General features: G+C 37.5%; 1 protein-coding gene and 1 long non-coding RNA gene across 4 annotated transcripts; both read left to right on the top strand.

Annotated features, from left to right (window-relative positions):
- The first annotated feature begins 1,200 nt into the window (after window positions 1-1,200).
- Window positions 1,201-6,188, top strand: LOC148301901 (presequence protease, mitochondrial). Of its 2 annotated transcripts, none has more exons than XM_088272536.1 (2): window positions 1,201-1,356; window positions 2,977-6,188. In XM_088272536.1, the coding sequence occupies exon 2, from the start codon at window positions 3,008-3,010 to the stop codon at window positions 6,107-6,109; it is 3,102 nt and encodes a 1,033-aa protein (XP_088128662.1). In that variant the 5' UTR covers window positions 1,201-1,356; window positions 2,977-3,007; the 3' UTR covers window positions 6,110-6,188. The 2 variants fall into 2 exon arrangements, with proteins under 2 accessions (XP_088128662.1, XP_088128663.1); XM_088272537.1 differs by having other exon boundaries at window positions 1,233-1,298.
- A 453-nt stretch (window positions 6,189-6,641) lies between these two features.
- LOC148301902 (uncharacterized) lies at window positions 6,642-13,932 on the top strand. Of its 2 annotated transcripts, XR_015838731.1 has the most exons (5): window positions 6,675-6,841; window positions 7,720-8,237; window positions 8,924-9,104; window positions 9,190-9,973; window positions 12,282-13,932. It is a non-coding gene; the product is annotated as an uncharacterized LOC148301902 (long non-coding RNA). The 2 variants fall into 2 exon arrangements; XR_015838730.1 differs by lacking the exon at window positions 8,924-9,104 and having other exon boundaries at window positions 6,642-6,841.
- Window positions 13,933-17,024: the final 3,092 nt, after the last annotated feature.

Below are 17,024 nucleotides of genomic sequence, written 5' to 3' on the forward strand. Positions count from 1 at the left end.
TTCTACTGATCGTTAATAATAATAATAGTAATAATACAGTAGAACTTCTCTAATCCGTCACCTTTGGGACCTTTGAGAGTAAAACCACCCCGGTGAAAAGGTTTTAAAACGTCTTTATATCTATATTTCCACTTCGATTTTAGCATCTATGACTTACAGTAATGTGTAAAGTCAAGTAGCCGTAGATAATTGCTGTTTGGCGTAACACGGCTCAAAGCATTGTTGTTACTGGTCTCTATCATATCGCTCACTCCTTTCAAGAACGTAATAAATCAAAAATCTTCAATTTTCAGCTGTGCATATTTTCGGAATGCCCAAAAAATGTACTATATCCTTGCAAAACAGGCATATTTTAAACTTAATATTTACCCGCTATAGGGCAGAAAGTTTTTCAATTATTTTTTAAATGTACTAAATATTTTTCAAATGGAGAAAAAACCTTCGGGTTTTACCTAAAAAGACCTGTTGCACAGTAAAAAGTTCAATAAGTGGCTTTATATTTAGTTTAAATACATTTCATTATATTTTTAAACTTTAAAAACGTTCTCCTGAAAATCAAGTTTTTTGATTTATGACGTTCTTGAAAGGAGTGAGCGATATACAATTACAGATTTTGTTGTATCTCTTTCCTCTACCGAGATATTCATTATCCAAATGGCCGCAAAATTGTTTTAATTTGCTACATGTGTGTTGGCAAAAAGCATCATTTTAAGTTAACTTTAAAATCGTTTATCTCAAAACTAATGTTTTTAACTTGCGGCTATTTGCCTTTGCACATTAGTACAATATGTAGGTACTTAAAAATAAAAAGTACCTAATCATCACGCCACTTCCCCGCAGGGGTAGGCAGATAGAATAGAACGCCACACCACTCTGTCCTTGCAAACATTCTTCGCCTCATCCACGTTCATGCATCTCCTCATACATACCCGCCAATTGTTTTGACTCCTAACCTGACACCTTTCAAATATTTGGCATACTTGATCGTGCCAAGTGAAATAAGTAGTTACTTGTCAGTACTTATTACAGTATTTTATTTTATTACAATAGCATACATTTATCAATGCTTTTACCATATAAAAAATAACTAACGGGCTTATTTCAAATTCCTTTGAGATTTTTTTAGTTGTCCGTCACGTAGGTACTTATTCTGATGTTTATTTATTCTTCATTCCTTCATATGACAACACTAGCGATCGTGAAAATATAGTTTTGACGTTTCGGACTTCAATTTCGAAGTTAGGTTATGTGAATAACATTTTTGGATAGTGCAATTAATTAAAGAAATGAAGCAATAAGTAAGCAGTGGGAAAATAATAACAAATAAGATATATTTATAAATTGTTATTTAGAGTGGTGAGAAAGGCACTATATACTGTATTTTTAAATGATTTTATACATGAATTCTTATAATTTTATCGTATTTTCATTGTGTTTTCTAACTAACTAACCATCACGCCGCTTCCCCACAGGGGTAGGTAGAGAGAATAGAAAGCCAAACCAATCTCTCTTTGCAAACATTCTTCGCCTCTTCCACGTTCATGCATTTCCTCATACATACCCGACGATTATTACGACTCCTAACCTGGCCACTTTCAAGTATTTGGCATACCTGATCTTGCCAAGTTTTTCTCGGTATTCTTCTGCTCCTTTTTCCAACTACATTCGCCTCATAAATTTGTTTTACCGTTCTTTCCTCACTCATTCGTTCTACATGTCCAAACCATCTCAACACACCTTTCTTAATTTTACCGATAATGCTTATCTCAGCTTTGCATTCCTTCCTTATTTCACTATTCGAACATCTATCTTACATCGTTTTGTCGCACATTCTTCTGAGAGATCGCATTTTGACTGCATTCAGTCTACTTTCATCCTTCTTTTGCCAACCCATGTTTCACTTCCATACATTAGGGTCGAAACCAGGACTCCGTTGTGTACTGCCAGTCTAGTCTTGGGACATGGGATTAAGGGTAACAAGACTGGAACACAAATAATAAAGTTACAAAAAAGATTTTTTTAAATAACCAAAACTAATACATGGCAAAATATAAAAACAATAAACAGGTATAATAAATAGGCATAAGAAACATATTTAAAAGAAATAAATGAGAAAAACATAAGGTGAGAAGTATATTTAAAATAAACATATGAGAAAATATAAAAATTGTGAAAATATAACAAATGAGAATATATAAAAAACAAATTTTGTGTTTTGAAATGATTTTATACACGAATTGTTATAATTTTCTCGTATTTTCACTGTGTTTTTAACGTTGTGTAAGCCAATCTATTGGCTTAATGCCTGTTTAACCTTCTAAGGCTAAACAGGCATTTAAATGTGTTATTTTACATGGAAGATGACAGGACTATGACCTGTTGGGGGGACAAATAAAGATCTGTTAATATTTCTTGTGCTTTTAATAATAAAATAATAAAACCCTTACCGCACCTCAATGGTGCATAGGGCACTGCTTCATAGAAACGCAGTGTTATCTCGATCGTTTACACATGAAGGAAAGATCAGCCCTCCACTTCAGGTACCAGTCCAGTGTAATATTGAATAAATATTAGAGTGAAAAAATCACTTATATTTATTAAACCCCCCTGGGAATCGAACCCGGTACCTCCAGAACGGTAGCCGAGCATGCCGACCATTACACTACGGAGGCGGACAATGCAGTGCTTTTAATAATAATAATAAATTTGGATAACTTATATAGCGCCATTTTCGTAAAATAATATCTCAGCTTTTGCCATGATATTCTTAGAAATCGCCATAAAAGGCACATAACTTTCTATATTTGAGTGGCACGAGTTGGTGATTCTTCTGACCCTCATTCGCACAAAATAGTGCATAGGGTACTTCAGTATATTGGTGATTTTATCGTATATTGGTTTTTTTGCGTTTTGTTAGTTGGTCACTTTCTCCTGTACGACTACGATATGTTTAAATAAATATATATTTTTTTTCAGATTACTCAGCCACAAAACGAGATATTAAAAAATGTTGCGCTGCTTTGGAGCTTGTTCTTTCGTGGCGCGGAAGATCACCAGACAAAATTTGAAGCTGGTGTATCCTAGACACTTGAGTGCCCAACCCGCCTTGAAGGAAAAAAACAGCAACGGCCAGGCGGGTCAATTCAGCGTCGGAAATGTCTACAACGGATTCCTGTGCACCGATATCCAATTTGTCAAAGATTTCAACCTGACGGCTATATTACTGAAACACGAAAAGTCAAAAACTGAATACCTTCATCTGCAAAGAGACGATTCAAACAATGTGTTTTCAATCAATTTTAGAACGACTCCATTCAATTCCACGGGGTTGCCGCACATCCTGGAACACACTGTTTTATGCGGCTCTAAAAAATATCCCGTGCGTGATCCGTTCTTCAAAATGTTGAATCGTTCGCTCGCCACATTCATGAACGCTATGACGGGACCAGACTATACGTTTTACCCGTTTTCTTCTCAAAACGAAGTCGACTACCGCAACTTGCAAAGCATCTACTTGGACGCCGTGTTTCAACCACACTTGAACCGGCAAGATTTCCTTCAAGAAGGCTGGAGGCTCGAACATTCCGATCTGAATGATTCAAAGTCACCTCTCACGTTCAAAGGCGTAGTTTTCAACGAAATGAAGGGCGCTTTTTCGGAAAATGCGTCTATCTTCGGCCAGAAGTTCCTGAATACGATTCTACCCGATCACACTTACGGATATGTCTCCGGGGGCGATCCCCTGCTCATTCCGAACTTGACAATCGAAGAGTTGAAAGAGTTCCATCAGAAATACTACTCTCCGAGCAACGCTCGCATATATTCATACGGCAACTTCCCCCTCGAACGTAACCTGGAAATATGCGACCGATTATACTTGGGCGAATACGATGGCATACACTCATCCTACAGTCGCGTCCCGTCTCAGCCTAGGTGGAAAAAACCCATGGAGCAACAAATCACGAGCCGTTTCGACAAGATGGGTGCTCCGTTCGAAAAGCAAAACCAAATCGCCGTCGGTTATTTGATGAACGATATCACGGACGTATACGAAACTTTTGTCCTGCAATTTTTAAGTGAGTTGATGGTCACTGGTCCCAATTCTCCGTTCTATAAAAGCCTGATCGAACCCAATATCTCTGGAGGTTACAGCTCAGTCACCGGGTACGATCCTCATATGAAGGACACCATGTTTTTGATAGGACTGCAGGACTTGGAAGTCGACAAGTTTGACAAGGTCAAAAAGATAATTGACGAGACTCTAAACAGGATCATAGAGGAAGGATTTGATAAGAATCATATCGCTTCCGTTTTACACGGCATTGAATTGTCTATCAAGCACCAACATACGAGGTTCGGCCTCAACACCCTGTTCAACCTAGTGCCGCTCTGGAATCACGAAGGACCCATCTTGGAAGCTTTGCGAGTGAGCACATTCTTAGAAAAATTCAAACAGAACTTGAAAAATCCACGCTACCTCTCCGATAGAGTCGAACACTATTTCAAAAGAAACAGTCACAAACTCACTCTCACAATGGTGCCAGATGAAAAATACGAAGATAATGTCCACAGAATGGAGGCCGATCTGTTGAACGAGAAGATCGCGCAACTGACCGAAGACGACAAGAAAAATATTTATAACGAAGGCTTAAAACTTGCCGATTCTCAAAAAGCGCAGCAGAATTTGGACATACTACCTTGCCTCTCTCTGCAGGATATACCAAAGACACTGGACCCTGTACATTTTGATCAAATATCGGTAGGAAAAGTTCCCCTGCAAATTTGCGAGGCAAATACAAACAACGTCACATATTTCAAAGGCGTTCTGAACACCGCGGACCTTCCAAACGATCTCAAAATGCTGATTCCGCTGTTCAATGCGACCGCAACAAAATTGGACACGAACAAGCATTCTTTCAGGGAGTTTGATCAGATGGTGCATCTAAAAACAGGCGGTCTGTACCTCGGAGCTCACGTCTCGGAGAAGCCGGACGAACCGTCTAAATTCGAGGAAGGAATCGTTATCTCTAGCCACTGCCTCGACCAAAACGTCGAGGGTATGTTTGATTTGTGGTCGGAACTCTTCGATAAACCGAAGTATGAAGACGTCGAACGCTTCAAAATGCTACTTGAGAATTACCTGTCTAATTTGACAACCGGGATTGCAGACAGCGGGCACGCGTACGCCATGCAATGCGCAAATAGTCTTATCACCCCAAGCGCTTCGCTCAAAGAAAACCTCGGCGGTTTGAGGCACATCGAGCATATGAAGAACTTGATCAGAACTGAAACTCCGGAAGCAATCATGAAAAAGGTATCTAAAATAGCCACGACGGTTCTCGATAGAAATAGGCTACGCGCCGCTATCAATTTGACCAATTCAAACAGAGATTCGATCGTATCTAAGGTACAAGACATGTTCAAAACCTTACCTAAAGAACAAACAAAGAGCTCAAACGATAGATCGTACACGCACATGCCTCTTCGATATTCATCCACCAAAAGCTTGCATCACGTTCTCAACATCCCCGTGAATTTCTGCGCGAAATCCATCATGACCGTGCCGTTTACAAGTCCCGATTTCGCTAAATTGCGCGTGCTAGCCAAGTTTTTAAGTTCGAAGTACTTGCACCCTGTTGTACGGGAACAAAATGGCGCCTACGGCGGTGGAGCAAAGCTAGGTAACGATGGCATCTTCAGTTTTTATTCGTACAGAGACCCTAACAGCCGGGTCACCTTGAACGTGTTCGATGCCACAGCGGAATGGTTCAAAAGCAGTTCAAACGCCGTTTTAAACGACCAGTCATTGTTTGAAGCCAAACTCGGAGTGCTGCAACAGCTGGACGCGCCCGTGGCCGAATTTTACAAAGGCGTCGATGAGTTCTTGCACGGACTGAGCAGAGAGATGCTGCAAAAACATAGAAGCGAGATATTGAACGTCACCGCAAAAGATCTTGCCACCGTGTGTGAGAAATATCTAAGCGAAGGTGTCGGGTTGGCCGTAGGCAAGTGCGTGATCGGTATGGGGAAGAATTCATCGTGCGAATTGCCTTTGGAAAAGGATGGTGAGAACTGGGAGGTTGTCACACCGGTGTCGGATGACATGTGAACAAATATGAGTTATTATTTTTTTTTAACTAGCGTAATATTGTAGATATTATATTACTTAAAATTATCTGTGTTCAAAATTGTATTATTTTTATTTATTAGTTAAGTTCAAATATTTTCATGTATTTTAAAATATGTTAAAAAAAATTGGTGTTTTATTTTATTGCATTGGAACTTTGATAAAGCTAATTTTTCGCAGGTAAAAACATGTTTTGTTTAGGAGCTTTTTTAATCGCAATGGCAGCGCCATCGGTTGAACATAACAACAATTCACGCAGTACTAAACGTTTCCCATGGCAGCAGCATGCTTCTTGACAGCAACTTAAATACTGTATGCTCACAAGCATTGTTGAATTAAACATTTCAGAAATGTGTGCTTCCTCTTTTCTTTCTTTCCCATTTTACCAGGTTAGACCAGAGCTCGTGAGAGTAAAATTTATTTAAAAAAAAAATTTCATGAGTGGGTAGGTACTTTTATCAACCAAATAAAAAATATATATACTGGCAACAATGCTGTTTGACGTTTCTCATTTGACATTTGATTCAAAGAGGTTATGTTTTGACAACTCGCTCACTCCTTTCAGCGTCATATATCAAAATTATCAATTTTCAATTGTGCATGTTTTCGGAATGCCCAGAAAATTTACTACATCCCAGCAAAAGCGGCATATTTTTAGCTTAATATTTACCCGCTACAGGGCAGAAAGTGGTGTTTTTGCATTTTGAAGAAAAGGTATTGTTTAATTATTTTTTTAAATATACCAAATATTTTTCAAATGGAGAAAAAACCTTCAGGTTTTACCTCAAAAGATCTGTTGCACAGTAAAAAGTTCAATAAGTGGCTTGATATTTATTTTTAATACATTTCATTATATTTTTAAACTTTAAAAACGATCTCCTGAAAAATCAAGTTTTTTGATAGATCAATATGATTGGAGATAAACCAGATTTGTGAATGAGTATTTGGACACACTCAAAATGTTGTAGAAAATTTATTAATAAACGAACAGAAAATATAGTTCTGCTCAATAAAAAGCTTCTTTTCATCTCACCAATAGATGTCTCTAGTGAAGTTCTAGTGATTCAAGAACAAGGTTTCTGAATTGGTTCATACATATAGAACTTCCAAGAATTTGAGTAGTGTGGTTGTCAAAAATGGGTAGAATTGGTGAATGTTACACGTGTGTAAAGTGATCACTTAAACCAGCCTATGACGGTCGTCAGCCCCGTAAATGCCCAGACTTCCATATTCTTCTTCATCTTTGATGAGATGTCAAAAAATAATAAGGAAATATAGTTATGTACTATAATTAGATTCTGTCCGCCTCCGTAGTGTAATGGTCAGCACGCTCGCCTACCGTTCTGGAGGTCCCGGGTTCGATTCCCAAGGGGGGTAAAATAAATATAAGTGATTTTTTCACTGTCATAGTTATTCAATATTACCCTGGACTGGTACCTGAAGCGGAGGGCTGATCACCTTTCCTTCATGTGTATACCATCAAGATAACACTGCGTTTATATGACGCAGTGCCCTATGCACCATTGGTTTGCGGATAAGGGTTTTATTATTAATAATACATATAATATGATAAAATTGAATTGGCTTTTTAGGCCGGAATTCCGAAAATTGCCGTGGCAGTCAACGTGTTCAGTAAGAAGAGGAATTGATCACCATTGATCAATTGATCAACTATGTAAAAATATCAAAAATGGCCCTTCCAAGAGCGTACGAAACCTTTGATTCGTACTTTTACAATACCATCAAATTTTTATCCAAATACGATTTCCTATTCAAGCATTCCAATACGGCAATACTGTCCAAAAATGTGTTAAAAAAATTCCCAAATTCTTGGCTTGAACAGCTAACGAATTGGACACATGAAGAAATTATAGATATGACCTTTTTGACGTCAGAAAGATGTTTTGATGGATTTTTCGACAAACTCCGCCGTTTTGCGCAGCCGACGGATCGCAAAGATGGCGTCGGATGGGAATCGAACGGGAATTGGAAGCCGATTCCCGGATTGAGTCCCAAAAAGCAACACGAGATCACGGAACTCTCCCGGAAGATTCGTGAATTATGTATTTTGAAGGATGTCTCTTTAGTAGTTGACCTCGGCTGTGGTTTGGTAATTACTTTGGTATTTGAATTATTACACACCTTTTGTCCGCCTCCGTAGTATAGTGGTCAGCACGCTCAGCTGCCGAGAGCTTCCGGGTTCGATTCCCAGGAGAGGGGGGTCAAATAAATATAAGTGATTTTTTCACTCTAATATTTATTCAATATTACCTTGGACTGGTACCTGAAGTGGAGGGCTGATCACCTTTCCTACATGTCGCTCACTCCTTTCAAGAACGTCATAAATCAAAAAACTTGATATTTCAGGAGAACGTTTTTAAAGTTCAAACATAAAATACAATGTTTTAAAAATAAATATCAAGCCACTTATTTAACTTTTTACTGTGCAACAGATCTTTTTAGGTAAAACCTGAATATTTTTTCTCCATTTGAAAACTATTTAGTATGTTTAAAAAAATAATTAAATAATACCATTTCTTCAAAATGCAAAAATAACACTTTTTGCCCTGTAGCGGGTAAATATTAAGTTAAAAATATGCCTCTTTGGCTGGGATATAGTACATTTTCTGGGCATTACGAAAACATGCACAACTCAAAATTGTCGATTTTTGATTTATGACGTTCTTGAAAGGAGTGAGCGATGTGTGAACGATCAAAATAATACTGCGTTTATATTATGCAGTGCCCTATGCACCATTGGGGTGCTGATAAGGGTTTGAAGAACATGCCTTTCAGGTGCTGCAAGTGCTGACCATTCAATGAATGAGACCACACGAGCCACAACAGGATAGATGCAGTCCCCAATTTATACCCAACATACAAAAAAACCTCTCGACTTCCTACCTGCTACTACTGCACCACGCCGTTACTCCGCAGGGGAAGTCAGAGAGGTTGGAAGGCCACACAGTTAAAAAAAGTTAAAAAGAAAAAAATTAATAAAAAAAATAATAATATATATATTCATATATATATAAATATATTTATTTATTCATTTTTTATAGGGTTACCTCAGTCAACACTTACATGACAAATTTGGTTATCAAGTACTTGGAATTGAAGGAAGCCTTAAAAATGTTGAAAACGCTAAAAAGCGACAAGAAAAATATTTCAAAAAGTCAAATAAATTCGTCAAATTCGTTAACCACTATGTCACAACTAACTCCGAAGCAGCCATTGACCATTTCATCCGGGAATTCTTCCCGAATGCTCAAAATTTTGTTATCGTTGGTCTTCATGCGTGTGCGGATCTTACGATAACAGCACTTAAACTATTCCTACACATGGAATTATGCGCTGGGATTGCGATAATGCCTTGCTGTTATCATAAAATGGCGATAAAAGGCACGATAGATGATTCTAAACACACCAACGCTTCACACAAAAACAATTTCAAATCTAATATTCATATGCCGCAGGAGTCTATACATTTAAATTCTAATAACGAAGAAACTAAATGCATCAGTGATAATCAAATTAGTACCGCATCAAAAATGCAAAATCATCCAGAATCAACAGTTGAAAATACCAAAATGCCATTATACATAAATTCAACGGTATTTTTAAGAGAATTTGAGAGTCCTTCGGTTGAATTTGAGAATTTTCCCCTCAGCGATGCTTTAAAGAAATGTTTTCGCCATTTCGAGGGTAGAAAATTTTTACAGAGACCATTTTTAAGACTCGGTTGCCAAAAAACTCAAAATGGATGGAGGAATGATACATCATACTATGACAAAAGAATTTTTCATCTTTTAAGTAGAGGCGTTTTAGAACTCTATGCAATTAAAGGTAAATGTCCATTCAAATAACAATATATATTTTAAAAAATTGACAATATTTATTTCATATAGTTAAATTTTTTCATACAATTTCTATACATATCGCTCACTCCTTTCAACAACGTCATATATCAAAAAACTTGATTTCAGGAGATTGTTTTTACTACTACTACTACTACCATCACGCCGTTTCCCCGCAGGGGTAGGCAGAGAGGATGGAACGCCACACTCTTCTGTCCTGACATACACTCCTCGCCTCCTTCACATCCATACATCTAGTCATACATGCCCTCCGATTACGCAGACTTTTGACACCGCCACATTTTAGGTTCTGATTGATCTGATCGTGCCAAGTCTTTTTCGGTCGTCCATGTTCTGTTTTCCCTCTCACATTCGCCACATATATTTTCTTAGTCATTCTCTCGCTATCCATTCGCTCCACATGTCCATACCACCGCAAAGAGCTCTTTCTAATCTTTTCAATTATTCCTCGTTCAGCCTTACATTCCTTTCTTATATCTTCGTTTTTAATTCTGTCATACAATGATTTTCCACACATTCGTCTGAGGGAGCGCATTTCAACAGCATTCACTCTGCTTTCATCCTTCCTTTGCCAGTTCCATGTTTCGCTTCCATACATTAGTGTCGGTACTAGCACGCCGTTGTGAACCGCTAGCTTGGCTTCCATGGACATATTCTTATTCCCAATCACTCTGTTAAAAGCACCATTTATTCTATTCCCTGCATTCACTCTTCTCTCAATATCCTTATCCACTTTTCCATCCCTTGTGAACATGCTTCCTAGATATAAAAATTCTTGCACCTGTTCTAGGGATTCATTGTGCACGATAATCTTGCATTCTGTCAAATCTTTCTCTCTTTCAAACACCATGACCTTTGACTTACCTTCATTCTTTGCCAGATCATTTTCCATACATACATCATACATTCTTGACACTATTAGTTGCAAGTCCTCCGCGCTGCTCGCTAGCAGTACGGCGTCATCCGTATACAGCAAGCAACTAACAGTTATATTCATCATTTTCGCTCCGACTTCCATACTTTCAATCTCTTTCATACAATGGTCCATATAGAGATTAAACAACCATGGTGACATTACACATCCCTGCTTTACGCCTTTGGATATTGCAAACCATGATGTAATGTCCCCATTCACTCTTATACTAGCTGTGCTGCCCTCGTAGAGGGAAGCAACTGCTTGTATAAGTTTATTGTCTACTCCATATTTTTCCAGCACGCTCCATAATTTTATCCTATCAACCTTATCCTTATTAGGAGATTGTTTTTAATGTTTAAAAATATAGACAATTGTATTAAAAATAAATATCAAGCCACTTATTGAACTTTTTACCATGCAACAGATCTTTTTAGGTAAAACCTGAATGTTTTTTTCTCCATTCGAAAAATATTTAGTATATTTAAAAAAAATTTAAACAATACCTTTTCTTAAAAACGCAAAAGCAACACTTCTCTGTGCCCTGTAGCGGGTAAATATTAAGTGAAAAATATGCCGCTTTTGCTGGGATATAGTACATTTTCTGGGCATTCCGAAAATGTGCACAGCTGAAAATTGATGATTTTGATATATGACATTGTCGAAAGGGGTGAGCAATATGGCAAACTTATAATTTTAGTTTCGCTTTGCCTCTCCAAAAATGAAACTGAGCTCTTGTGCTTGGAGAGGGACTTGCACTCAAGGTTCATTATTTTATTTAATGAATGATTTATTGGTCTTTTTATTTTCTTTTTATAAATTTTTTAAGATTTACATGTAACGGGCATAAATTTTTTCTTGAGTATTTTAATATCTTCTAACTAACTAACTAACCATCACGCCGCTTCCCGCAGGGGTAGGCAGAGAGAATAGAGCGCCACACCACTCTGTCCTTGCAAACACTCTTCGCCTCTTCCGCGTTCATGCATCTCCTCATACATACCCGCCGATTGTTACGACTCCTAACCTGACCACTTTCAAGTATTTGGCATACCTGATCGTGCCATGTTTTTCTCGGTCTTCCTCTGCTTCTTTTCCCACTAACATTCGCCTCATAAATTTGTTTTACCGTTCTTTCCTCACTCATTCGTTCTACATGTCCAAACCATCTCAACACACCTTTCTTAATTTTATCGATAATGATAATCGATGTATGATAGATGTGCGAATAGTGAAATAAGGAAGGAATGCAAAGCTGAGATAAGCATTATCGATAAAATTAATATCTTCTAATTTTATTTATTTCTTTAGGGAATTTATTGGTACATTTACATATTTAAAAATTATTTCTTTTTTTTGACAGAAAATTCAAAACTTGTAAAAATCAAACAAAGAGGAGTTCGGAAAACTGAATCCGTAAAATGTGATTTCCCTTCATTTCTCGATGACGCAATAAGACATGGATATGTCTTGGAGAATTTAACATATAATGTTGAGAATTTAACACCGAATGATGCAGTGAATTCGACATCTATTGATATGCGGAATTTTATACCTGATGTTAAAAATTTGACATCTAATGTCGTAGGGAATTTAACGTCTGATGCTGAGATTTTAACATCTAATGCTGTACAGAATTCGACATCTAATGCTGAGAATTCGACATCTTATGCTGAGAATTTTACATCTAATGTTGTATCGAATTTGACATCTAATGTTGTATACAATTTGACGTCTAATGTTGAGAATTTTACATCTAATGTTGTACAAAATGTAACACCTAATCCTGAGAATGTTACATTTAATGTTGTACACTATTCAACATCTAATTCTGAGAATTTTACATCTAATGTTGTACAGAATTTAACATCTAATGCTGAGAATTTGACTTTTTGCGTGATGGATTTATCTTTGAATAACGCAAAGAAATTAACATTTGATGAATCAAGCAAAGCTGCAGTTAAAACCATGTCAATATCCACAGAAACATGCGTTTTATCGAAATCTGATAATTGTCAAAATAGGTTACAATTTCCGGAAAAGTTTAAAATGTTTGACAGGCGTAAATTAATGGAAATTTGGAGTAGCTTGACTGTCGAGGATTTTAAAGCCGCTCTTTTGTTCACAGTTATGCAGGATCTAATGCAAGAACTGTGCGAAAATGTAATCTTACTAGATAAACTAGCTTTTCTTAGTCAGCACACGACGGTTGTCAATGATTTTAAATTAATCAAAGTAACTGATGAAAAGATATCTCCCAGATGTTTTGCGTTAGTTTCTACTAAAATTTAGCAACATATACCTTAGATTTGAGATAGTACATGAGTTTCAGTTCCTTGGATCTCAAATAAGCAATAAAAGAACTTCAAAGGAGAGATCAGACGTCGTATCGCCATTGCCAAAAGTGCCATGTCTAAGCTAGACAAAATCTAGAAAGACCGGGGTGTGAATAACAACACCAAGATGAAGCTTGTCAGGAGCTTGGTCCACTCCATTTTTCTCCATGCTGCTGAAATACGACCCATAAAAGCAGCAGAAAGGAGAAAAATTTACGCTTTTGGAATGTGTTGTTGGAGGCGCATGCTCCGAATTCCATGGACAGCTAGACGCACCAACGAGTCCATTCGTCAGGAGTTGTTCTTGGAAGGCTTGACTCTGTCCAGTGTCTGTACATGACGGATTCTCTTAGTCCTTTGGACACGTTGCGTGAGGCAATGAGGATAGCCTGGAACGACTGGTTGTGATGGGTAGCCTGGAGGGGAAGAGAGGGAGAGGAAGATCCCCACACGATGGACCGATGGAGTTAAGGCAGCAGCAGGCACCTCGGTGGTTGGAGCGCTACGTGCAGCGCAGGCAAGTCAACTGGAGAAGAGTCATTGCTTCCACAAGGGTCACAACTCTCAGTAATGAGGATGGAGAAGAAGAAGAGGTATTCTACTAAATAAACATCAATTAATTGTGTTAAAATTTATTATCAACAAATAAATAAATTATTAAAACTGTATTGCATTCAACAGAACTTCCTTTTTTACATCATTTCGAACAAACAGCCACACCAATCCAATTTACAATATAGAAATTCATCATTATAATACACGAGGACATAATCAAATACATGTGTGGCTGATAAACTCAACTAAGTTTGGAGTAAGGTATTGCCTATACCCAAATTAACCAGCTGCCTGACATATCGCTCACTCCTTTCAACAACGTCATATATCAAAAAACTTGATTTTTCAGGAGATCGTTTTTAAAATGTATTTAAAATAAATATCAAGCCACTTATTGAACTTTTTACTGTGCAACAGATCTTTTTAGGTAAAACCTGAAGGTTTTTTCTCCATTTGAAAAATATTTAGTTTATTTAAAAAAATAATTAAACCTTTTCTTCAAAATGCAAAAACACTTTCTGCCCTGTAGCGGGTAATATTAAGTTAAAAATATACCGCTTTTGCTGGGATATAGTACATTTTCTGGGCATTCCGAAAACATACACAACGGAAAATTGACGATTATGATGTTGTTGAAAGGAGTGAGCAATTTGTATAAAAATAAAATATTTTTTTGAAATATTAGGGGTTAAAAAAAACATTGAAAAAATATTGTGTGAGTACAAATTCACGTAAGTCGAAATCATGTAAGAAGAGGACTTAGGACGCTTGTCCACTACCCGGAATTTACGCGTATCGTGTTCACGCACCGATCAAGAGCTCCGCTCCGAAGAAAGATGGACAAAAGCACAAGCCAATCCAAGCCAATCGTCGTTTTAAAACGCTAACTGACATGCCGGACAGTAAAAGTCCGTGTAGTGGACAAACGCCCTTCCTGTACTTTTTTTATACGGTATCTTGTAAGATATTGTATCTACCTTGTAAAAGAGAAGTTCAGTGTATGATGTATCAAAATTATTGCATAAATTTGACACTTTTATAAAAAATGGTGTTTTTTAAATGTGATTAAAATTTTAAACTAACACAATCCATACTCTATTCATCCTAACTTATCATCTTTGTAAACTTCTAGGATCAACTCTCCTCGTCCTCAGGCTGTAGGTCCTTCTGTCATGGACAACGTCACCTAGGCCATGCCTTCGTATCATGTTATCTCTCTGCAGCATCCATGAATACTTTGGTCTTCCTCTAGATGCCTTTCCAGGAAGATCCATGGCGATTGCCTGGTTCACGATATGATCAGGTTCTCTGCGTCCTATGTGCCCGTACCACCTCCAATCGCCTTTCCCCTACCTTACTATTGATGCCTGTTACAGCCAGGCTTCCACGAATGTGTGAACTCTTTATTTTATCTCTAAAGATTTTTTTTTATTTATATATATATATATATATATATATATATATATATATATATATATATATATATATATATATATATATATATATATATGTGTGTGTGTATATATATATCGTCCGCTTCTGTAGCGTTGTGGTAAGTGTATTTGACTACCATGGTAGAGAACCCGGGTTCAATTTCCAGGGGAGTCAAAATAAATTCAAGTGATTTTCACACATGTGTTTACTCTCATCATATAAACTCAATATACATACTAAAAGAAATCAAATTTGCATCAATGATTTTTTTTAAGTAACCCTTATTCGCACCCGATGGTGCATAGGGCACTGCGTCATATATAAAGGGTCCGCCAAATAACTTTTTTTTTTTGAAAACAGGGCGCAAAACATCGAGTGTAGCTTCGGCTGTGTGGCACGTAGCGCCGTCCTGTTGAAACCAAATGTTGCCAATATCCTCCTCTTCAATTTTTGTGAACAAAAATCCGTTCAACATGGCCCGATAACGATCGCCATTGACTGTAACGGCCACTCCTTGCTCATTTTCAAAGAAAAATGGCCCAATTATGCCTCTGGACCAAAATCCGCACCAAACAGTGACTCGTTTTGGGTGTACCGGCTTTTCAATGTATGCGTGCGGGTTTTCTGTGCCCCAAATACGACAATTTTGCTTGTTTACATACCCGCCAAGATCAAAATGAGCTTCATCCGAAAAGATGATTTTTTTGGCAAAATCGGCATCTTCTGTAAGTCGATCGCAGGCCCACTCAGCGAAGCGAAAACGCATTGGATGGTCAGTTGGCTTCAACTCCTGAACCAATTGGACTTTGTATGGCGTCATACCAAGGTCTTTATGCAAAATTCGTCTCAATGATGTCTCCGAAATGTTCAATTGTTGAGAACGACGGTGAATTGATGTTGATGGCGCTTCACGCACACTTTCTGCCACAACATCGATATTCTCGGGTGTACGCACTGTTTTTGGCTTTTCACGCTTTGGTTTATCGATGAGGATGCCAGTTTCTTTCACTTTTTTCACAAGATAACGAACATACGGAGCTGACGGTGCTTCTCTTCTTCCAAAAACCGTACGCAATTTTCGCACACATTCTGCAACATTACCATGATTTTCAAAGTAATGTCGCAATATTTCCCAGCGTTGTTCAAGCGTATACACAACCATATTCGCTCAGCGGAAGGATAAAACTAATTATCTGTCAAATCAGACATGAGCTAAGTGTTACCATTCACGAAATAAGCACTAGTTGAAAAAAAAAACTTTAGATGGCGGACCCTATATAAGCAGTATTATCTTGATTGTTAAATGTATGAAGGAAAGGTGATCAGCCCTGCGCTTCAGTAACCAGTCAAGGGTAATATTAAATGAATATTAGAGTGAAAAATCAAATGAATTTATTTCAAAGTCACTGGGAATCGAACCCGGGACATGGTAGCCAAACGCCTCAACCGCTAGACTATGCAGTCGGACAAGTATCCAGATATAGATTTGATAGTTCAATTGATACTCTAAGATGTTGCCTTATAATTATAATTTAGACAATTTATGCAATTTACAACATTTTGAGTGTGTCCAAATACTTGTTCACAAAATCTGGATTATCTCCAATTACAGGAGTTATTTTCATATTATTTTTGACATTTCATCAAAGATGAAGAAGAATATGGAAGTCTGGGCATTTACGGGGCTGACGACCGTCATCGGCTGGTTTAAGTGATCACTTTACACACGTGTAACATTCACCAATTCTACCCATTATTGACAACCACACTACTCAAATTCT

The sequence above is a fragment of the Brachycentrus maculatus genome, unplaced genomic scaffold (genome assembly GCF_059751285.1).
Source record: "Brachycentrus maculatus isolate JH-2025_06_01 unplaced genomic scaffold, ASM5975128v1 h1tg000504l, whole genome shotgun sequence".
Lineage (NCBI taxonomy): Eukaryota > Metazoa > Arthropoda > Insecta > Trichoptera > Brachycentridae > Brachycentrus > Brachycentrus maculatus.

What these genes read in the sequence shown, in the direction of transcription:
- LOC148301901 (XM_088272536.1), top strand. Translation starts at nt 3,008, where the DNA reads ATGTTGCGCTGCTTTGGAGCTTGTTCTTTCGTGGCGCGGAAGATCACC.